This window comes from Jaculus jaculus, chromosome 16 (genome assembly GCF_020740685.1).
Source record: "Jaculus jaculus isolate mJacJac1 chromosome 16, mJacJac1.mat.Y.cur, whole genome shotgun sequence".
NCBI lineage: Eukaryota > Metazoa > Chordata > Mammalia > Rodentia > Dipodidae > Jaculus > Jaculus jaculus.
Window position 1 is genome coordinate 24,714,903 of NC_059117.1, and position 23,913 is coordinate 24,738,815.

Below are 23,913 nucleotides of genomic sequence, written 5' to 3' on the forward strand. Positions count from 1 at the left end.
TTGCAGGCAAGTGCTTTAACCACTAGGCTACCTCTCCAAACCTTTCTTTCTTTCTTTACATGTTATTTTTTTACTAGTTGATTTTTTTTTAAGATCTTATGATTTAGCTTTGGGGGTACTTCTCTGCATCTGAGAGATGTAAAACAATATGAAAGTCTCTACAAAGTTCCCCATGCCTCTCTGAAGGACAGCCATTTGAATAGCACCATTGGTATGCAACCTTTTGGGAGGAGATGTACTTGAAGGTCACAACCAACAGAAGACATACTGGAGAGCTACTGAGTGCAAGTGAAGCACATGGGCTTCACCTAAGGAATGCCTGGGTTAAATATACCAGTTCTGCCACTAACAAAGTAGTCTCTATGCCTCAGTTTACTCAGAGAAACTGACTTATTTCACAAGCTGCTCAGGGGAACTGACAGAACAAACACAAGGCACTTACTGCAAACTCTGAAATAAAATACAAGCTCAGTGAATGTGGAAGATGATCATGCTAAGTGCTAAGACCTTGCTTACCCTCATCGTTTTCTGACTTCAAATATAAACAGAGAGACAAATAACTTATCAAACCCTCATTGCTTCTGCTCAGAATAGCCCTTACTGAACAATCAATTATTACTTCTAAAACTCAATCTTTGTTAATTTTTAATTCTTAATTTTTGAGTTTTCAATCAGGAAACAACGGACTCACAGTTATAAGGTTTTATATTTTGTATTACTCAGGTTTGGTTTTAAAGGCTTACAGCGAATTATCTATTGTGAGCATATCCAATTTGTTGATATTTTAACAAGAGTCTCTCAAGTCATCCAGCAAAAGAATAAAGTAAAATTTCAGTGGCATTATTTTATTTAATATGTTAATGGGGCAAGTAAGGGGAATGATGAAAGCAAGAAAGATGTTTGTGTGTAACATGTAGAGCTCATTATTGATTAGAATTCCCATATCAAAACAAGTCTTTAATAACCTCTTTCAATTATTTTATTTTGTAAATGAATTCCACTGATGCTTACTCATTTAATTATGCTGTGGACCAGAGAACTGACATTTTACTGGCAGGTTATAAAATGTTTGTTAAAGCTGTGAAGTCTAACTACAAAGGCCCTCTTTCAGAAGCTCACAAAAGGTGGACAGAAGCTACAAAATTATCTTCCTCCTGTCAAAAGGAGCAGCCTAACACAAGTGAAATAAATAGAGTAAAACCAGGTGTGCATATACACACATATATACATACACACACACACACACAGAGAGAGTTTATTGTCCACACAAAATGGAGGATGGGCACAGAAAATGCAAAGTTGGTTGGGCATGATCCACTAACACTCTCACTGGTTTTTCTTCAATGAGCTGGCTGTAACTGAAGTTTCATGGTTGCTAATATGTTATCATTACTCAAATAATTAGACTTAGGAGCGATAGATTGTTTTAATTAGCCATCTCAAAGCAAGTACTATTATAATCATCTAATTATCCTTCGAGGCGGCTTATGTACAAATGTTTGAAACATTCATTATGTTACTTCCATGGGTGCTGGTTCCGTGTTTATAGTCTAATAACATTTGTGACAATATAATGGTGAAAACTTAAAAAGCACAATTCACTTATTCAGAACTTTGGAAGTAATTTTCAGAAAATAAGAACTCATTAATTAAATTTAGATTCAAAATAAATGTGTGGTTTTAGTTAATAAATGTGGCAAAATTCATATTAATGTTTAATTTATTTATACAAATAGAACCTAAAATATTTTTGAGCCTTAATGCCAAACACTTAGCTATATTAAATCACCTAGATTGCTTAGCTAGGTAAGTAATTACCACTTTTATCAGAATAAGATGCCCTCCTATTAGAACATGGTTCAATCAGCCTATAAGAGCAAATGACTTCCAGAAAAACATGAGTGTGTTAAATGAGTCTCTAAGGAGCATAGACACCAGATTACTCTAGCAACAATACACAGCAGTGTTTGAACTATAAAATAACCTTTTCATTAATTTTTATTGAGTCACTAGTATAACATCAAGAACCAAGCCATAAACAAGTGGGTAGGTCACGAAGTAACTTGAGGGCTTGGATCAGGAGAGGCTCTTGATTTCCAGAGTCCACTCTACCTACCGACCGATCAGCACTGCTCCAATCTGTACAGGGGAAGCCAGGGTTTTCTCTGTTCCCTAAGATTCCAAGCTGGGTACTTTTAGGAAAGACTAAGCTGCTAGTCTCTTCTTCTTTATGGACAAAACCCTGCCTTGAAAAAATACGAAAGGTGAGGACTAACATCTGAGGTTATCATCTGACCATGTGCCAAGCCAGACACATGCCCTCAAACAGACAAAAAATGCCAAACATTCACACAGTGTACATACAAACAAAAGAATGAAAATACTATTATGTAAATACATAAAATTCAGGAACAAGGAGTAGGAAAACGTCACTGGACATGATAATGAGTGGCCTCTTTTGTACTCTTGCCATCTCCTTAAAAAATTACAGACTCAGGTCCAGCAGGCCTGCATTAGGAAGTGAATTCCACTTTGTAAAATGACATGGCATACATTTTCCTTCTGAAGACAACAACTTACATTCAATTTTATGCTATTTATGCCATCACAAAACTGCAAATTCTTTAGAAGACATGGATGAAGAAAATGGTGTTGATGACCAACTAAAACAAGGAAGGTAGCCATTACACAAGGTGGACAGAAAGCATGGACAGCGCAGAGGACAGTCCCATGTGAGGACCGTGAGCACGGTGGACGCCTGCTCCTCATGTCTCCCAGTGCACCACACATCCACCATCTCCTCGATGATCTGCACTCTCAGCCAGGTGTTTTGTAAAATTTTCAATCCCAGGACTCAAATTTTATGAAGGGCATAGCCAAGTAAAGATCTTTGAGCCTCAGTCCAAAATGGCTGCTCCAAAGGTTGGCCCTGAGACCAAAGCAAAGAAAACAAAGTCAACTTAAGGACTGGAGTTCAAATCCCCATCACACATAAAGGCCAAGTGGGCATGGCAGCCAGAAAGCAAAGACTGGGGAAAGTTGGACAGCTAAACAGGCCAAATCGGTGACCTCGGTTCAAGGGAGAACCCTGCCTCAGTAAAGCAGATTGTTACCAGCTCAGTAAACATCTACGAAAAAAAGATTCCAGTAGTATTCCAAGTTATGCCTACAGGCCAATATGGCTCAGATGCTTAGTGTTGACCTGTACTAGTAAAATATGGTTGTTCTTTGATGAAATTAGATATATAAAACTTCCTGGAAAAAACAACAAATTTCAATCTTCTCTTTATAAATACAAACAAGATGTTTCTGCTGCCAAATGTAGGCGCAAGCAGATCTCAGAAGAATCCCGTAGCATGTAGCTCCGGAGTGGTTGTTAGCACAGTCCCAGCCAAGACTCCTCCCCACCCCTGTGGTCGCTGGGAAGCAGGTGAAAGACAGCTCCCCGAGACCACCTTGGCAGTTACGCCCAAGAATAAAGGCAAAGGAAGTAAAACCAGACACAGAGGTGAATAAGCCTGACTATGAAATCGGAAAGTTGAAGCTCAAGGACAAGGGGCATGAACATGCTCAGCTAAGCTAAACATCGGGGAATGGACAACGAGAAGCCATGTGTTTTCATAGAGTACAGAGGTTAGGCCACGTCAGTGGGCAATTAAGAGAAAAGGTTTAGATAAATGCCTCAGACATCATACTGGTTGGCCTCAGAGATTACCAGGATAACAAACTTGATGTAATTTTAAAATACAATGCAAGTGAAGCTAAAAGCCTGAAGGCATATGCAAGCTTTCAGAGCATACTAAAATCAATGAAGCGGATACATTTAGTCCTGGAGATGACAAAGAAATTCAGTTTGATGACTTTGGGGATGATGGCAAAGACAATGATGACAGCTAGAATAAACTCAGCATTTTATAACCTAGTCTTTCTGAAGATTGTTCTACAAGTTTGGAATCTGGCTGTAGAACTCAAGGAAAAGTTTTTACTCTCATAGCTGCAATTTGTTGAGGCAGACTCATTTGTTACGAAGGTCACTTCTTTTAAAATTGATAATGCTAAAGCTGGGCACGGTGGTGCACGCCTTTAATCCTAGCACTTGGGAGGCAGAGGTGCAAGGATTACTGTGAGTTTGAGGCCACCCTGAGACTCCATAGTGAATGAATTGCAGGTCAGCCAGGGCTAGAGTGAGACCCTACCTTGAAAAAAAAAAAAATTGATAACGCTATTGTGCTGGAGAAATGCCTTAGAGGTTGCTTGACTGCAAAGCCAAAGGACCCAGGTTTTGATTCCCTATGACCCAGGTTCAATTCCTCAAGACCCATGTAAAGCCAGATGTACAAAGTGGTACATGCATCTGGAGTCCATTTGCAGCAGCTAGAGGCCCTGGCATACCCATTCTTTCTCTCTCTCTCTTACACACACTCTCTCTCCCCCTTCCACTTTCTCTCTCCCTGTCTTTTTCTCTTCCAAATAAATAAAAATAAAAATATTAACAAATTTTTAAAAAACTTTATTATGCTGAACTATATTAAGTGAAATGTTATACTTTTCTCTTTTGATGTAATGGAACTTAAGGATAGAAGACCACATAAGAAAAAAAATGCATTGCTGCTTTTCCCACTTTGACCACTTCTAGTGGGTAAATAGATACTTTTAAGTAAACTATTTGCCTTGTAAAAATAAACCCGAAAAAGAAAATAAGTAAGGCTAGCATCCCCACATGTTAACCGTCACTCTGAGCTGAGCACACACTACCTGCTTAGACAGTTGTGACATCGTTGCTTCAGTCCTGATCATGCTTTGTATTCACCATTGGTCAAAAGTGTTAGTGACCATCTTTTCAGGGACAATGGAGACATCCTTCACTGCCTTCCTTGCTGATCCTCTCCTGTATGCTTATAACCACCTTCTGCTCTGCCTGACCAAGCCAGGCACTCAAACTAGACTTAAAATCTGAATCTTCAAGCCCAGTCAGTACCCAATACATTTTTAGCTTGGGCACACTGAGTATGACTAGCAAATAACTATTATTTACCCCAAGTAAAGTTACAAGATATTGTAGCCCATTTGAAAATAGCCATTTTCACCTCAGAAGATAATATTTACCACATAGAACAGGCAAAATATGCAGAGTGTTGATTTAGTCTAACTTAAAAATAGCTTAATTCTCTCTTCGCTACATTTTCATCTCATTTTTGTGACCAATAAAAGAGGTTAGACAGAAAAAGCATCAGACCCTTTACAAATAGATACACAAGGCAGAAGTGAAGGACTGGCAAAGCATTACTTTTCACCTTCTCCCAGAAACTTCTCTGTTCAAAGTCTACTCTCATCCTTTCTAATATAAGCCTAATGTTGGCTTTTATACAAAATTGTTGAAGTCAGTCTTTTGTTCCTTCTAGATTTCTCATCTGTAAATGTGCTCATCAACTTGTCAAGCAGACTGTTAGAATTTGTACTTAATCTTCACATTCCCTCTCAGCTGAAATTTTCTCCCATCCCTTAATCATTTCCTGTCTTGATTACTATAATTTCTTTTTTATTGTCCTCTTGAAATTCATACTTGTTAAGTCATGTATGGCCAGAATATGGAGCTAAAATAACATTTCCTTCCAACTGCCTCTCACTCTTTACAAAGGCATATTTTTACTGCATCTTAGAAATTTCCAATTCACCTTCATATCACTACAGGTATCTTGCTGTAATTACCTCCTCTGTCATACCTCTATGGAGTCACACATCACTGATTTTGTCATCTCACCTTCCTCCCATGAGGTTCCAAGCAGATATTCTTTGAGATGTTCTCTCATTAAGAGTATTATTTAGACTTTTTTCTATCAAAATAGAAGGACAGAAATACATATGTAGTAACTATATCTGCATTTCTTCTCTAGGCACAGAATGACTAGTTCTGAATGTATCCGACATTTTAAGCTTGCTTTGAAACATCATTTCTGATAAGCTGGAATTTATGAGAAAGTGGTTTCTCAGATTCTAACATCTTATGGGCAAAAGATGAGAAGTACAATTCTATTCTAGATGGTACTAAAACTACAAATATTAGAAAACCATTTAACCAAAAGAGTATAATTTTATGCAATAAACTTCTCAACTTCAGAAGGGTTAGTTGTATAACCTTATATCCAGTCAATGCTGTAAGCATTCTGCAGTCTTTCAGCAGGAAGAGCAAGCATCTTTGATGGGGAGGGCGAAAAGCAAAGACACTTTATCACCTGCATGCAGGTGGTTTGGTTCACATAAGTATTTAAAGTAAATTCCCTAAATAACACAAGGTTTCACATTGAAACTGCTGAAAAATAAACGTAAATATATAATTTAATTGAAGATCTTCCAGCTACTGACAACTTCCTCCTCACTAGCGCACACACACACACTGTACACCAGCAGCCTGCACGTGGGCATGCTGTGGGGAGAGCCCTTCTCTGGTCAGGAAAGTTCCTTCGGCACTCTACAGCAAGCTTTCATTCTCAAGCTAGCTCTCCCAGTGATGCTAGGATGGTGTTGCAGGCAACTTCGCATTACTGGAGAAAACACCGGACCAGACCAGCTTGTGGGAGGAAAGGGCTTATTTTGGCTCACTGACACAAGGGGAAGCTCCATGATGGCAGAGGAAAATGATGGGATGGCATGAGCAGTGGACATCACCTCCTCACTAGCACTGCATGGAAAGTAGCAGCAGGAGAGTGTGCCAAACACTGGCAAGTGGAAACTGGCTGTAACACCCATGAGCTCACCCCCAACAATTCACTGCCTCTAGGAGGCGTTAATTCCCAAATCTCCATCAGCTGGGGACCTAGCATTCAGAACACTCAAGTTTGTAAGGGACACCTGAATCAAACCACCACAGATGACCTTCATGAGCCCAGCCGGAGAGAAGGAGGACCAGTTCTGGAAGCTCTCCAGTGATCAGGCACCAGCAACACAACTGCTAACGTTATATATATATGACAACTAGATTAAGCAAAGATGGAATTTACCTTAGACAGGTCAAACCCACTGCGAGAGCTTATATTAGGTCAGTTTCTCTGAAATATTTGGTCTAGAGAGAGCAAAGCTTCAGGAAGAAACTAGACCACTGGAGGTGGGGCAAGAAGGCAGTGCTCGTGGTGTTAGAAGAGAGATGCCCCAAATCAGCACACCTCCGGACAGCTTCTCCAGGACAAACAGAAAGCTGACATGTACACTGTAATCATTGGAATAAGTCACAGTCCCCGAGTTGTAAAGCTGAAGACTAATCACTCTGAATGACACTCTAATACAAGGAAGAAAAGCCAGTATACATGAAGTTACTTACCAATCTTCCTTATATGTTCTGGAAATTTCTATTTATTTATTTATTCATTTTTACTTATTTATTATTATTATTATTATTATTATTATTATTATTATTATTATTGGTTTTTCTAGTTAAGGTCTCTATCTGGTCCAGGCTGACCTGGAATTAACTCTATAGTCTCAGGGTGGCCTTGAACTCATGGAGATCCTCCTACCTCTGCCTCCTGAGTGCTAAGATTAAACACGTGCGCCACCACACCTGGCTTAATTTTTATGTTTTTTATTTAAAATTTAATTTAATATTTGTAAAAAGTTCAGAACTGTGCTACCAGCTGAAGGTTTCCAGTATTTCTCGGCTGGAGGGCCTTACAAATATTCATCAGCAACAGGGCTGTGCACATCCATCACTCTGATACAGCAAGCTGCAGCTAATGCCAATATCGCTGTGTGATTTTATAAGTAAAACAGAGATAACTATGGCAGCAGAAACACAAACCATAGGTATAATAAGAATTTCCTTTCTTCCTATGTGCAACTTGTTCTAGCACTGATGGTGTTATTAATGAATACCACAAAAGAAACAAGGGTTTCCCACTGAGAACTGTGTGATTCTCTTCCAAAGCTTCCTTGAAGAGACAGCACCCATTTTCTCTCACTCTCTCTCAAATAAATAAAATTTATTTTAAAAATGCTGCCATATGGTATTAAAAGAAAGCATTTAAAAATAAACAAGGCTAGCCACTCAAGCTACATCTGTAATATTTTCATGAGCCCAAAAAAAGTTGTAATAGTCTCTACTTCTGAAAGGTTTTCAATTAGCCAAGAACAAAACATATAAAGTCTGAATACACTCAGTTACTAAAATAGTAGTTTCTGTTTAATTTAGTTGAAGGTTAATACCCATTGTCAATCTGATTAGATCAAGAACCAAGAGACAATTAGTTCCATGCTAAAACTGGTCAAAGTATTAACATAAATTATACATTATGAAAATAATGTGAGTCACTACTATTCTTATATTTTTTTTTATTAAGATTCATCCTTCCTTTTAAAAATAATGAAATCATATTACCTTTTTGCCTCAGCTATCAATAGACCATGATACGAAATAAATGCTTACATGAATCATCTTCAACTACAAAAGTTAAATAGCACCACAAAATTTTCTCAAAATTTAATCATTTTTTAACATTTTTGTGCCTTTTTTTATGTTTAATTTTCAAAGCACTATTAAATCTTCAATAGAACTAAATGATATAAATCTTAATCAAATAAATAATCTTCCAGTAGATCTAGAACGATTCAACAAAGGAAATCTCATTTTCAGCTCTTTCCTCATAAGCCAAAAAAATGACTTATGGAAAAATAAATTTAATAAAACAAATCTGAAATCTAATTTTTAGACTATGACTTCATGCATACACTACTTCCTCAGCTTCTACTAAAGAACTGTGGCAGGTGACTGTTACACTTTCCCAACTACTTTTATCACAGCTCATTTCTAACCTGCCAAAGAATACCCCCAATAATGCAATAGATGCATTCCCAAGTTAAAGCCGAGCTTTTATTTATCATTTACTTTATATGTAAAACAGGTGTAACATGAGAAATAAAATTATCTTTGTAATCAGCTAGATTATTTGGTGATTAGCTAGGTTATCAGCTAGGACGTTCAAATAAATTTAAAGATGCTTCTCACAATTCCAAAGAAAAGTTAAAAGATTTTAAAGCAAGGAAGTTAAATTCCAGGATTCAAAATTGTTTCAAAATCAGAAAATTTATTTATTAGCTTTCTAAATGAAAGAAAATCATTTTGTTTAATTGTGGTTTTGTTCAAGATAAAAAGCAAGGTACTCTCCACAGAAATAGGAGGTGATAGATTAGATATGATAGATAGATATAAATGACAAACAATATACACAAACAGATGTATTTATTTATGTAAAGTAATTCTAGAGGAGACAGTCCATGATTTTTGATATATTAGCTATATAAATAGTTGGCCAAAGACAACTTTGAGGTTCACAGGCCTGAGACTTATTACACGCAGTGGTGGAGATTCCAGTCTGAGACCCGAGGAGTAGGTAGGCAGCAGAAAGAGAAAGTTGATATTTCTGCTCTTTAGTTAGGCAAAGAGGAAATTCCACCATCCTCTGTCTTTCATTCTTTTCAACCTTGAACAGACTAGATGATTCACATTGAGGAGAGCCATTTAATCATCATCCAGAAATAGCCTTAAAGACACATAGAAATCATGCTTAACCATGCCAGGGCATCCTTTTGCCCAGACAAGCTGACATAGAAGAGTAGCCAACACAAATACATGAAAGATTGTTTCTTCAGAACCTAACAAATAAAACTAAAACTTTAATCCTATTACCATTAATGCTAGACAAATATATCTATCTACACCACTGTTTCTAGTCATATTACAACGAATATTATAGTGAAATTCTTTAAGAGTATTAAATAACATTGAAAGTAATAAATTTAAAAGAATCAGTCGCTTCTGTAAATACTATGAAAGCCACAAAACAAAATTTGAATAGAATATAGAGCAAATAGAAAAAAACATCAAAAAGAAGCAGGTTTAAACATTAGTAAACAAAAACTGCAGACACAGTATATACAAGTAACAATTACACCTTCAAAAAGCTATTCATAATCACAACAAAAATATGGTGCTGGAAAATGTATATATTTATATTATGAGAAAAACTATATAATAAAAAATTGTGTTCACATAAAGATAGCCTATTTTTAGCAATTGAAAAATAAATATGAAGCAATTTCAGTTGAAGTTTTCAAAGAAATTAATAACAAAATCCTGAAATTGTAAAAAAAAAAAAAATAGCAAGGATTCACAGTCAAATTAATTTGAAAAAGGTAGCAAACTGTAAAATATATAAACTTTGTCCTACAAAACATTGAATTATCATTATTTGAACAGAGGGGGCCTGGGAAGATGGTTCATCAGGGAGAAGGGCCTGGTGCACAAGCACAAGGACCTAAGTTCAAACCCTATGTAACAGAACCAGATTCGGATGCACGTGCCTATAGCCTCAGCAACAAGCAGGGAGGAGATGCGAGGATTCCTAGAGCTCACTGATCATCCAGTCTAATGAAACAGTGGTGAGCTACAGTTCAGTGAAAGACTCTGTCTTAAATATGTAACGTGGATGAAAAATAGAGCAGGATGCCCCACATTTTGCTCAGATCTCCATGCACTGTTTCCAGAGTGCATGCACCTGTGCAAATACATGCATGTGAAATGTGCAGGCTGTTCATGTAAAATTGGAAGTTGGGAATGTGCAGCCATTTCACAGAGGAAAAATAATATTAGATGCATGCAGATATGCCCAGCCTCTACAGTGTCAGGGAGATATACAAAATATAGAAAAGTGTAGAACAATGAGAAGCTATTTGGATAGAAATTTACAATTCACAATGCCAAGTCTGGTGAGTTCAAATTGAAACATGAATGTACTTATGCATGCAAAAATAATTCTCAAAGTATTTTGTCAATATTTAGTAAAGTGAGGCAGCACATGCCACAGATAGTGAAATTGCAGTTTTGGGTATGTACCATGAAGAAACTGTTACATGTACACTAGAAACCATGTATGATCACAAGTCTGTGGTGACACTATCCCTCACACAACTACAAACAAGCTAAATAGCCATCAGTATTAGACTGCTGTGATGGTTGAGCTTGGTGTCACATTGACCTAATTAGGAATGGAGAGAGGTGCATCTTGGACAGGTCCATGAGGGCATTCCCAGGCGAACGTAAACTGAGCAAGGACATCTCTCCTTCCAAACACGCAGCTCTGCTGGGGCCTGTACCTATGGAAGCTCCCTGAGAAGAGCAGGGCTATCTTCTTTGCTTCATCTTCCTTGTCCACCTCTGGGTTTGTTTTTTTTTTTTTTTTTTTTGGTGTGTGTGTGTGTGTGTTTTAATTTGCTGGGTTTTTTTAACTTTTTATTTGTTTATTTATTTGAGAGAAAGACACACACACAGAGAATGAGTATGCCAGTGCCTGTAGTCACTGTAAATGAAATTCAGACACATGGGCCACCTTGTACATCTGGCTTATGTGGGGCTGGGAAACTGAACCTGTGACCTTTGGCTTTGCAGGCAAATACCTTAACCACCAAACTATCTCTCTAGCCCAATTTTCTGGGTATTTGACCAAGAACTCACTTAGTAGTCCAGGCTGGTCCTGAACTCATGGATATCCTCCTAGTTCAGCCTCCCCAGTGCTGAGAGTAAAAATCATGTGCTACCATGCCCAGGTTGGCACATCTGGCTGTCCATGCTGATCAATGATGAACAATTTTTCCCTGGCTTCCCCTGCTGCTCACCTACGTATGCTTCTTGCCATTTGTTTGGCCTCATAAACTGGTTCTTCAATTTCCCAGCTTGCAGGCAATTGATGCACCTAGTGGCTACTCAGTCCTACAAATCTTCAGCCTGCATCCAGCCTATGGACCGAGCAGCTGAGGGATTCTTCACATTTCCAGTCTGTGGACAGTTGTGGTTGGCCTGCCCAGCCTGCATCTTGTGAGCTGATTTAATATCCCTCTTGGAACTGCATATACACACATATATACATATATGTATACATACTCATATACATACATTCATTCTTTCATTCAATCACTTTTGTTTCTCTAGAGAACCCTACTACAAATATGTACTTCAATTATGATGGTATACTCATTAATGCATTATAATCATTATACACCAAAATCAGAGCAGAACTACATGTGTAAGTATGGAATAGATCCAAAGCATTATCAGAAAAAACTTATATAATATTAGACTTTATAAAGGAATCAAACATAAATGTACCATATTAATACAAATAAATGCTCAAAATATAAAAGCATGCATTATGCAAAAATAAACAGTAAATTTAGAAAGATAATTAACTCTTCATTGTGAAAATGTAGCCTTAGGAAAAGGTACACAGGGAAATTCAATTATCTTTAATACTTTATCTCTTTATAAAAAGAGGCAAATAGCAAAATATTAAAATATGTTAAAATGAATGGTAAGTATATGCATATCTATTAATTCACTAAAATTTTTCAGATATTACAAATATTTTCTGAGGGCTGGAGAGATGGATTAGCAGTTAAGGCACTTGCCTGTAAAAGCCAAAGGACCCAGGTTCGATTCCCCAAGAACCACATAAGTCAGATGCACAAGGTGGCACTTAAGTCAGGAATTTCTTTGCAGTGGCTAGAAGCCCTAGTGCATCCATTTTCTCTCTCTCTCTCTACCTAGCTCTTTCTCTTTCTCCCTCTCTTTCTCAAACAAATAAGTAAGTAAATAATATTAAAAAATATTTTCTGAAAGGTTAAGAAAATGATTTTGAAAAGTCTCACAGGATGAACTCTAACAAGCTAAGCTCAGACCTCTTGACCAAAAAGGACTATGATGACAAAAAATAATGTACGTTTAGTTAATCTTTATAAAATGCAAACACTTTGCTATTATAAACTTTCCACAACTCTTTTGTAGTAATTCTCACCATGTACTTCAGCCTTTTGTATTATCAATCCCCGCACATGATTATAGTCAATCAACTTGCCTTTCTAACATGCTTAATTACCCAGCGAATCTCCATTCTTGTCATTGTTTTTCCTTGTACTGATTGTCGGGTTTGTTTCAATTGTGTACTGAAGTTCTCCCTTCAGCTAAAATTTCATACCTGGGCTGGTTGATATCTACTTAGGTGAAAAAGGTATTAACCTTCATGGTTGCAACAGAATTATGGGCAGAATCAGTCCTCTGCTGAAGTTGCAGCTCCTCTGGGTAGCTGCCATTTCTTCATTGTTCAGTATTTTATCTAAGTCAACAGCATGTGTAGGCATCTTATGATATGAAATGCTAACAGAAACCGGCTGCATACTCTCAGAAGAAAAATATAAGATGCTTTTTAAATCATTACAAAAGAAGAAACAGTGCTGCTCAGAGAGGGAATCTTGAAATGGAAAACAGAGCATTTCTACTCTTGCCACTCACTGCCTACACAGCCTTAGGGTAGCCCACACTTCCCATCTCCACCTATATTTATTCATGAGGAGATAACGATGCCATCATCCGGCCACCACATAGGATTGGTGTGGGGTCTTAATGGAAGGACACAAGCATTCCAAACCATGGTGAGTCTTCCATAATTTTGACCCTGTCTGAACTAAAAAACATACTAGTAAAATGAAATCTCTAAAATTCTCTGAAAAAAATGAATAGGTAAAATTAATTTCATGGCATCAGAAAGATAAGCACTTCATCATATGTATCAATTGTTAGGAAAGTTCCCTGGAGAAAAAGGCAAACTACTGCCAGTAACATTTCATGAAGAGACTCTTAAAAGCAGGAGCCAAGGAAGTTGAAGAAAAATGTTCTACTGCTGCCTTCCAAAATTGTACATGGACTAAGTCAATTATAATCTATGACTGCAAATTATATATAAAAGTTTACATGGGGGCTGGAGAGATGGCTCAGCAGTTGAGGTGCTTAAGTGCAAAATCTAACTCCCTGAGTTTGATTCCCTTGTACCCACACAAAGCCAGATGCACAAAGTGGCACATGTGTCTGGAGTTCATTTGCAGTGTCCAGAGGACCTGGTCCACCCATTCATATCCCCCTTCTCTCCTTGAAAATAAACAAATATTATTTTTAAAGTTAACATGGACACAGGTGAAATGGAGCTAGAGAAGCGCATGTGTTACTATTTTCCTTACAGGAGTTCTAAAAGTATGCTCAGTGAACTCCTGGGTTGCCTGACCAACATCTAAGTATACCTGAGAAGAAACTACATGCTTAAACATGATGGTTGGTGATTTAGACATGAAATGTCCCCCAAAGCCTCATGTGTTTCCAATCCTTGGTTATCAGCTAGTAACAATTTGGGTGGTGAAGCCTTGCTGGAGGAATTGTCCACTGGGGGTAGATCTTGAGGTTTATTAGCCCATCTCCAAGCCCAACACTAAGACGTCTTCCATCCAGAGAGGTACGAGACTGTGTGTTCCATGCTTTCCCATCAGGATTGGGCTTCCCCTTGAGACAAGAAGCCTAACATGAGCCCTTTTCTCCCTGCAGCTACATCAAGAGTTGTCTTGTCCCAGCAACGAAGTAACCACAACAGACCTCATTTGCCGGCATTGCTAGCTTAAAATTTGTAAAGTGCACTGACAGAAGATGTGCTTGTGCCTTAGCACAAGCCAAGGCCTTTGCAGCAAACAAGTGTCATGCTGTCTACACTGCGGTGGGTGTAATGAAGCAAGGAAGCAAACAAAACAGCCCATGTGTCTGAAGAATGTCCTCAATCCATGTCACTCAAGCTCTGTGCAGTGTGGCAAATATGCCTGAGGCACTTGGTTGTTTCAAGGAACAGCGACTACTTGGTTTCTTTCCATGGTTAGCTGAACTAGTCACTTTTCTCATAAAGCATCATGATTCCTTTGATTATTCAAAGCTGGATTTTTGGCAGATATTTTTGCAAAATTAAATGAAGCAAATCTGTCACTTCAAGAAAAACAAAAGATAGTATTCACTGCCATTAGTCAAATGCATAAAGAGAAATATTAGAAATTTGACAAATATCTGTCACTATGACAGCTGTAAGAAAAAATGTGTATTGTAAGTACTTGCTAATACAATGACTAGTATACAAATGAGACATGCATTTACTGTATGATGAAGTAAAATAATGAAATGGAATAGTCAACTTTGCATGATTATAACAAATAACAGTGATAAACAACTTAAAATGAAGAATAACTTCGGCTCATACACTCAAAGGCTTCAGGCCATGGATGGCTAACTTCATAACTTTGAGTCTTGTGTGAAGAAACATCATGTGGGCAGCATATGGGGGAGCAAGTCGCACACTTGAAGGAGGTCACAGGACATAAGAGAGAGAGTAGGAATGGTCAGGGACAACAAGTACCTTCAATGACACATCTTCAAGGACCCACCATGTCTGACTAGACCCTAACACGAAATTCAACTACTAATACATTGATGATATTAGTGTCCTCAAGATACAATTACTTCTCAATGGTGCCACAAGCTGGGTAACGAGCATTCTACACAGGAACCTTCTGAGGGAACACTTCATATCCAATAACTCTGTGTATAAATATTTTCTAAATGACCAGTAAGTGATGTTATAATAATGCACATGAGTAACATATTCATTCAAAGTAAATAACAGCTACAGAACTAGTAGCATAGTAGTAAGCATAGATGCTTTCCAACACAGATCAACAGATATTAAAACAATAAACTTACCAAAAAACTTTAATGATATGGTTTCAAATTCCACATTGCAAGCATTCTTTAAGAGGTAGTATTTTACAGCCAGGCATGGTGCTACACACCTTTAATCCCAGCACATGGGAGGCAGAGGTAGGAGGATCACCATGAGTTCAAGGCCACTCTGAGACTACATAGTGAATTCCAGGTCAGCCTGGACTAGAGTGACAACCTACTTTGAAAAACCAAAAAATAAAAATAAAAAGTTAGTATTTTTAAAAGAATATCCACAATTCTCTAAAAACACTACTACAATATTCATCCATTTTCTGATCAAAGTAAGTAAGTGGTTACAAGCAAGAGACAAAGAACAAGGTAGATGGAGGAGAAAAGGAGAAATGACATCAACTCCACCACATCTAATTTAGTGAACTCAGGTTGGGATCAATATATTCTTTTTTAAATTTTTATTTATTCATTAGAGAGGGAGGAGAGAAGGACAGAATGGGCACACCATGGCTTCCAGCCACTGCAAACAAACTCCAGATGCCTTGTACCAGCAGGAGCATCTAGATTATGTGAGAATCAAATCTGGGTCCTTCAGCTTTGCAGGCAAGTGCTTCTCTGAGTGTTGACCATGCTAGAGAGTGGTGACTGGCCTTCTCCTTCCCTGTCCTTTCTTTTAATTATTACCTAATGATAGTTTGTTCTGTTACTAAGATAAATACAAACAAATCCTCATCTCAATGTGTCTTTGTGAGGATTCCAACAATGACAGCTGGCAAAAGATCATTCAACTGTTTACTTGCTTTCTGTTTGATTTTCTAATAAAGGAGAAACAATTAGAAGCTCATAGTAATTGATGTCTGTTGTTATTTTATAACAAAGAGTAAGAAGTAAATAGGAAAGGAAATGAAACTGTACTAAAAACCAAATTAGCAACATTTTGGTTAAAATCTTTGGATTACTTTAAAGAAGAAGGCTTATCAAAAGAAGTTAAGTTTGAGTTCACAACTGAAAGGCTTCCTGAAGACAAGCTAGGAGGAAATGGGAAGAATATAACAGAAGTGTGATGGGATAGAATGAAGAGATCAATGAAACACACACACACACACACACACACACACACACACACACACACACATTTGTAGAGAAGACTGGAAAGGCCAAGAGAAAATGGAGACATTTGGTAAAATGATATCCATGAGAAAAGGAGGGAAGAAGATATAGAAAGAAGATCGTGAATGAGAGGAACAATGAACACAATGAAAGGCTAAGATGGGGGAAAGCTACAGGAAGCTGAGCAGAGGGCACAAGTGGCCCCAGACACCACTCTCCAGCATGGTCGACACGCAGAGAGGCACCTGCACACACTCCACTCACCTGCTCAGTGCAAGCAGCCACTTCAACCAAGAAAGCATACTCAGTCTGCAGCATTCCATTGCCACAGTTTCTGTGTCTTCTTCCATTTTTTCCTGAATCTTTTGCTCCCCAAACCGCTACTTTAAGAGACTGCAAATTTCTATCTCCCCCCAAAAAAAAAAAATTTTTTTTTTCTATGTCCAGTCAAAGCATGCTCAACGAATCAATTGTCTAGGGAAGGAGAGACATATAACATGGTATCTCCTGTTTTCTTTTGGGCTGAGTCTATAAGGGCCAGTTACTTTTACAGAACACGAGAGGAAACACTAGTCACAGAAACCACTTCTGCATGAAACCATCTCCATCTAAAACTGCCTCTGTCAGTCCCAAAGGATGATGTTCAAAGGGAATCTCAAGGAATATAGGCATCTACAAAAAAATCAGTGTCTATAAAGAAAAATCGTGAATAAACTCTGACTAAAGCTGCTCTTATATTCTGCAGAAGCCAGGAATAAACTACAGGTAAGATTGAAAGCAAGCAAAATATATTTAATTCTCACAAAATATGTCAAATGTATAGTTATTAAATGGAATGATTTTTTACAGCTTTATCAGTACAATATTATTGAAAACAAAATTCTACAATCTACTCAGAGAAGTGACATAGTAGCCTACGTTAAAGTTAATCAAAAATGGTATTTACAACATTTCAATAAATCAATGTCTTAAAATGATATTTAAACATTTTCAACAACTAGCTTGTTGTCTCATTAGATCTACTTGTTAGAGAACCTAACATGGCATGCTTTGATTTCAAAAGCATGTAGAGATTTCTGAATTGCTTCTACTGAAACCTAGCCTCAGGCCTCAGAAACTTAACAGGAACAATATCAGGACTGGCTTCAGACAGGCTAACAAGGGTTCTCCTTATTAAGAAATTATCTTCTGCTAAACTGTTTTTATCTTTGTGTAAGAAGAAAAACGTTCTGGAACAAAAATTAGTCCTCTCCCTTTAAATTAAAGGGTGAGTACTATTTGCCACAATACCTCCACACAAATAAATCTCATCCGAATAGAGACAAGGGCACTTGGGTGTGTGCTAGAATACAGCATGCACCTATCACAAGGCTACTTAACTTGATAGTGTCAAGTCTATTTTACCATTTGTATCAGGAAGAGACAAGCAGGTTATAAAAACAAATCATATAACTAAAGAAAAATATTTTTATTTACTACAAAAAACCAAAACACAGATTTGTCAAATTTATAATTATTTCTTCAAACCAAGAAACACTAGGCTCCCAGTACAGAAACCAACACAAAACTACATAATTGTCATTGGCACCAAACACCACCATTATAGTGAAGGGGTCAGTAAGATGGCTTAGTGGTTAAGTCATTACATGCAAAGCCTAACAACCCGGATTGAATTCCCCAGTAACAAGGAAAGCCAGATGCACAAAGTGGTGCACATGTCTAGAATTGGTTTGCAGAGGCTAGAGGCCCTTGTTCTTTCTCACTCTTTCATGCGCTCACTCGTGCTATCTCTCTCTCTCTTTCTCTTGCCAATTGCCCCACACACACCATCAAAAATAAGTAAATAAAAACAATTTAAAAAATTTATATATGTAAGTAGAAGAATAGATTAATGGGGGTGAAAAGGCCCAAAGTGAGGTCAGGGGAAGAGATTGAGTAAAGGAAAGGTGGAGGGAGGGCTATTCAAAATCTAAGAGGATGCAAATAAACCATATAGAATCCTCCAGTTTCAGACAATGGAACACTCAGGAGCCAGAGATTGTCATGAGAAAATTTTCAGTGCCATGGATGGGATACCTCCAGTGAGTTATTGGCCAGGGAGGTCCCTGATGGCCCCAAAACATTATAGGCCATTGCCGAGGCTCTTGGTTTCCCACCAGGAATAGATGGTAAGACCCCATTGCTGAAGACTTTGCATACTTGGGCTGCAAGGCCACTGAGAAATCCTGCTAGAACTGAGCTGATAACCTCTTCCATGTAGACCAGCTGACAGAAAGCTGGAAGAAGCCATTCTACATGTAGATTAATGGGAGAAAGAGATATCACCAGTGAAGAGACTCAACAGTGGACACTGCAAGCCTTATAATTGGCCAGCCAGCCCAAATGAGCCAACGAGTGCAATAGTGGCACTTCTGTCATGGTGGAAACCAACTGCCCTCCAATTGAACTGGAGGCTCGCTCCATGGGGGGGGAACACATCCTTGATACTGAAAACTTAAAACAGGGGTAGTCATGAACCCTAGGGGTGTAACATCTGCTGATGTCTGGAAAAATGTATATAGTATGCTTATCAAACTGCCCAGTAAGCACTTCTCTTAATATTTATATCCTTATATTAATGCTACTCTCACTTTGGGTAGAGAATCTTCTCTTTTCAGATGGCAGTAACCTTGGGATGACTCAGAAGGTATCACAGTGCTGGAAAGAAGTGACTGGAGTACTGAGTGACATCTCAATTACATCTTCCAAGGCTCAGGGGCTAATGCAGAAGAGGTGGCAGAAAGAATGTAAGAGGCAAAGGAAGGGCAGGACTCCTTACAACATGCTCCCTCCAAACATAAAATGGCCTGGACATACATGACCTAATAGTGCCTGACATTACCTACACAAGACCATCATAAGAGGAGGGAAAGATCATGGCATCAAAATAAAAGAGAGGCTGATTGAGATGGGGAGGGGAGATGATGGAGAATGGAATTTCAAAGAAGAAAATGGAGAGGGGAGGGAGGGTATTATCATGGGATACTTTTTATAATCATGCAAAATGTTAATAAACATTGAGAAAATAAATAAATAATAAACAAAAAAATTTTAAAGGGGTGAGCCATCAAAAAAAAAATTGGGGGATGGAAAGATGGCCTAACAGTTAAGGTGTTTGCCTGCAAAGCCTAAGGACCCAGGTTCAATTCTCCAGGACATACTTAGGGCACATGCACAAAGTAGCACAAGGGTCTGGAATTCGCTTGCAGTGGCTAAAGGCTGTAGTATGTCCATTCTTTTTCTATCTGCTTCTTTCTCTCTCTCTCTGTCAGTAAATGACTATTTTTTTTTTTTTAAAGAACTGGTATAGCCCTGGGTTCCCAAATACCAGGTTCCCTGATCCGGGGAATGCATGCACAGAGTAAGCCAGAGCTCCCAGTTCATTCCCCACCTACCAGCTCCCTGGTCTCCCTAACCCTGCTCCTGGCTTGGGGAACCTTGGACCTGTATACCTACTGCTTAAGCAGGCCCTTTTCTCTGCCTTCCTGATTGAATGGCCCCTGGGTCCACAATTCCTGGATCCCCTGCACTTGAGAGTGTGTGCAAAATAAGTAGACCATAGCTCTGGCTTATTCCCCAATCACAGTTCCCTGGTCCCATTACCCCTGATCCTGGCCTGGCTTTGGCAGGGGGTGGGGAGGGAGGCTGCACTCTGCATGCATGCCACTGAAGCAGGCCTTTACTCCACCTTCATAATGGATATATCCCTGGGTCCCCAATTCCTAGATTCCCTGCTCCAGAGCATACTCACACAGAGAGTAGTCCAGAGCTCCTAGTTCATTCTCCACCTCCCAGCTCCCTGGTTCTGATAATGCTGGTGATTGTATGCTACAGGAACAGGCCTTTTATCCCAGCTTCCTGATTGACCTACCCCTGAGTCCCCAAATCCCTGTTACCCTGAGCCAGAAGAGATACAGGCCACTATAGGAACTTGTCTCTTACCCCTGGATCTTAGCTTCCCACCTCCTGGTTCCCCAAACTCTGGTTCCCCTGTGCTAAACAGTGCATGTAAGTGGAGTGAGTAGGCCTGAGCTGATACCTCCCAGTTCCTTTTTTTTTTTTTTTTTTTTAATTTTTCAAGGTAGGGCTCTACTCCAAGTTGAGCTGGAATTCACTATATGGTCTCAGGGTGGCCTCAAACTCACTGTGATCCTCCTTCCTCTGCTTTCTGAGTTCTGGGACAAGTTCCCCAGGTACAATGAAATCCTCCAATAAAATCAGAGAAAACAACAGAAATTCAATCTCCAAATGAAAACACAACAAGCTATGTGATCCTGATCAAGAGAACTGCTGAACTGGAAGCAAATGTTCAAAAAACCAACAATCACATAAATGAAATTGAACAGAATTGTCTCTTACAACACTGAACTTCTGTCACTAGGCTTAACATAATTGAAGAAAGCCAGAAAGCAAGATAAAAGAATTGAAGGTGGGTCAACAAATAGAGAATTTCAGTAACCAGTTGACTAAGCTTAATGAAGACATGATCAAATGCAAGAATGAATCCCATGAAGCATCAAAATAATCAAACCTTGAAATGAAATCAAACAACAAAACAGAGATGGACACAATATAAAATGACACAACAGCAAACAACAAATGTAGACCTTTTAAAAACCTCTCTAGAACCCCTCACTAACAGAGTCATTCATGTGGAAGACAGAATCCCTGAGCTGAAAGACAAGGCAGAAGTAATTGATCAGGAGGAGTTGAAAAACTTTGCTAGGTTCAAAAAATCATGCAAAGAGAACATGAGAGGACTGCAGAATTCCCAAAAATGAGCAAATGTTCAGATCATGGGAACACAAGAAGAGGACTAAATCCAGGCTAGAGGCATAGGGAATAATTCAACAAAATTATTGAATAAAAATCCCCCAATCTCTCAAAAGAGAGGGCAATCTAGATATAAGAAGTTCACAGACCACACAACAGACAGGTCCAAAGAAGAAACTCTCCAAGGTACACTATATTTAAAACTCTTAACAATAAAAACTAAGAAGGAGTGTTAAAAGCAGCAAGAAACACTTCATTACATATAAAGGCAATTTCATCAGAATAACCTCAGATTCCTTCAAGGAAATCCTGAAAGCCAGGAGGCCTAGACAGAACACTTCAAGTCTAAAAATCATAGCTTCTAACCCAAACTACTGCACCCAGCAAAAGTATCCCTCATAATAGAAGGTGTAAGGAAAACTTTCCATGAAAAAATTTAATTGTATGATTCTATGAATATTAATCTAAACCTACAGAGAATAATTCAAAGAATGCTCCACAAAGAAGAGTCAAACAACCAATTTTAAGAATGTAGAAGAATGTTCTAGAGGTGCCCAAGCTGAAGGTGTGCGCGCTGCGTGTCAGCAGCCGGGCCCGCAGCCGCATCCTCAAGGCCGGTGGCAAGATCCTCACCTTTGACCAGCTGGCCCTGGAATCCCCCAAGGGCCGTGGCGCTGTGCTGCTATCTGGTCCTCGGAAAGGCCGGGAGGTGTACAGGCATTTTGGCAAGGCCCCAGGAACCCCACACAGCCACACCAAACCTTATGTCCGCTCCAAGGGCCGGAAGTTCGAGCGTGCTAGAGGACGGCGTGCAAGCCGCGGCTACAAAAACTAACTACCCCAGATTTTGTCTTATTAAAAAGTTTTTGGATGCTGAAAAAAAAAAAAAAAAAAAAAAGAATGTAGAAGAAGGCTGGAGAGAAAAGCCAAAGGACCTAGGTTCAATTCCCCAGTACCCACATAAGCCAGATGTACAAGGTGGTGTGTGGGTCTGGAGTTTGTTTACAATGGCTAGAGGCCTTGGTACCCCCATTATGTCTATCTGTCTCTCTCTCTCTCTCTCTCTCTCTCTCTCTCTGTCTCTCTCTCTCAAATAAATCAGATAAAAAATAAACATAAAAGAAAAAGATCACAATAACCAAAACTAGAGCAGGCTCAAAATAGTAACCCCCCCAAAAGCACCAAACCCCATCAAGAACTCCATCATGGCAGGGATTAAATCAAACTTCACAGATATAACCTTAAATATAAATGGTCTTATCTCACTCAACAAAAGACATAAGGTAACAGGTTAGATCAGAAAAACAGAACCTTCTATCTGCTGTCTTCAAGAAACTCGCCTCATCACAAGAGAAAAACACCTTTTCAGGGTGAAAGATGGAAAATGATATTCCAAGTAAATGGAAATAAGAGACAAGTAGGTGTTGCTATAGAAATATCTTGTAAAATAGACTTCAAACCACAATCAAAAAAAAGGGCAAAAAAGGCCACTTCTTACTCATCAAGGGAATGGTCCAGCATGATTCCATCACAATCATAAATATATATGCACCAAACACAGGTGCACCACAGTTTATAAAACAAAACCTACTTCATAACAAAACAAGAATAAACCCCAACACCACCATAGTTGGGGATTTCAATACTCCATTGTCATCAATAGACAGATAATGAAAGCAGAAAACTAACAGGGAAATAAGAGTTCAACACCACAGATCAACTAGACCTAACGAACATCTACAGAAAATTCCACCCCAATTCTCCTGAAAACACATTCTTCTCAGCAGCCCATGGAACCTTCTCCAAAATAGATCATATATTAGGCTATAAAGCATGCTTCTATAAGTTCATGAAAATTAGCATAACTTCTTGAATCACATCATATCATAATGCTGTAAAGCTAGAAATTAACACAGTACGCATCAAGAATTCCACCAGATCTTGGAGACTGAACAACACAATTTTAAACAACAATGGGTTATAGAAGAAATCAAAAAAGAAACTATAAATTTCTGTAATTGAATGATAGTGAAAACACAACTTACCAAAACTTATATGGGACAAAATGTAGGCAGTCCTAAGGGTAAAATTCATAGCACTAAATGTCTTCATAACAAAGACAGAGAGATCCAAAATTAATAACCCATCCATCCACCTAAAGGCATTGCAAAAATAAGAATAAGATAGTCTTAAGGGCTCCACTTTGGAATAATGCTATCCAAGTACATGAAATATCTATATAATGAAAACATAAAAACACTCAGGAAAGAAATTGAGGAGGACTTAAAAAGAAAAGACCTTCCATGTTCCTGGATAAGTAAAATTAGTATTGCGGAAATGGCAAATCTACCAAAGTCAATATGCAGATTTAATGCAATACTAATAAAAATTCCAGCATCATTCACAGAGATAGA

At 38.5% G+C, this 23,913-nt stretch overlaps 2 protein-coding genes and 1 pseudogene across 4 annotated transcripts in view; 2 read left to right on the plus strand and 1 right to left on the minus strand.

The window, feature by feature from the left end:
- Nucleotides 1–23,913, minus strand: part of Immp2l (inner mitochondrial membrane peptidase subunit 2) — an 872,509-nt gene that overhangs the window by 562,823 nt on the left and 285,773 nt on the right. The gene's annotated exons all lie outside the window — the stretch shown is intronic.
- Nucleotides 3,304–3,897, plus strand: LOC105943684 (annotated as a pseudogene).
- LOC123455344 (60S ribosomal protein L18-like) lies at nucleotides 13,399–22,396 on the plus strand. The gene is made up of 2 exons (XM_045136129.1): nucleotides 13,399–13,470; nucleotides 22,035–22,396. The coding sequence occupies exons 1-2, from the start codon at nucleotides 13,399–13,401 to the stop codon at nucleotides 22,332–22,334; spliced, it is 372 nt and encodes a 123-aa protein (XP_044992064.1). The 3' UTR covers nucleotides 22,335–22,396.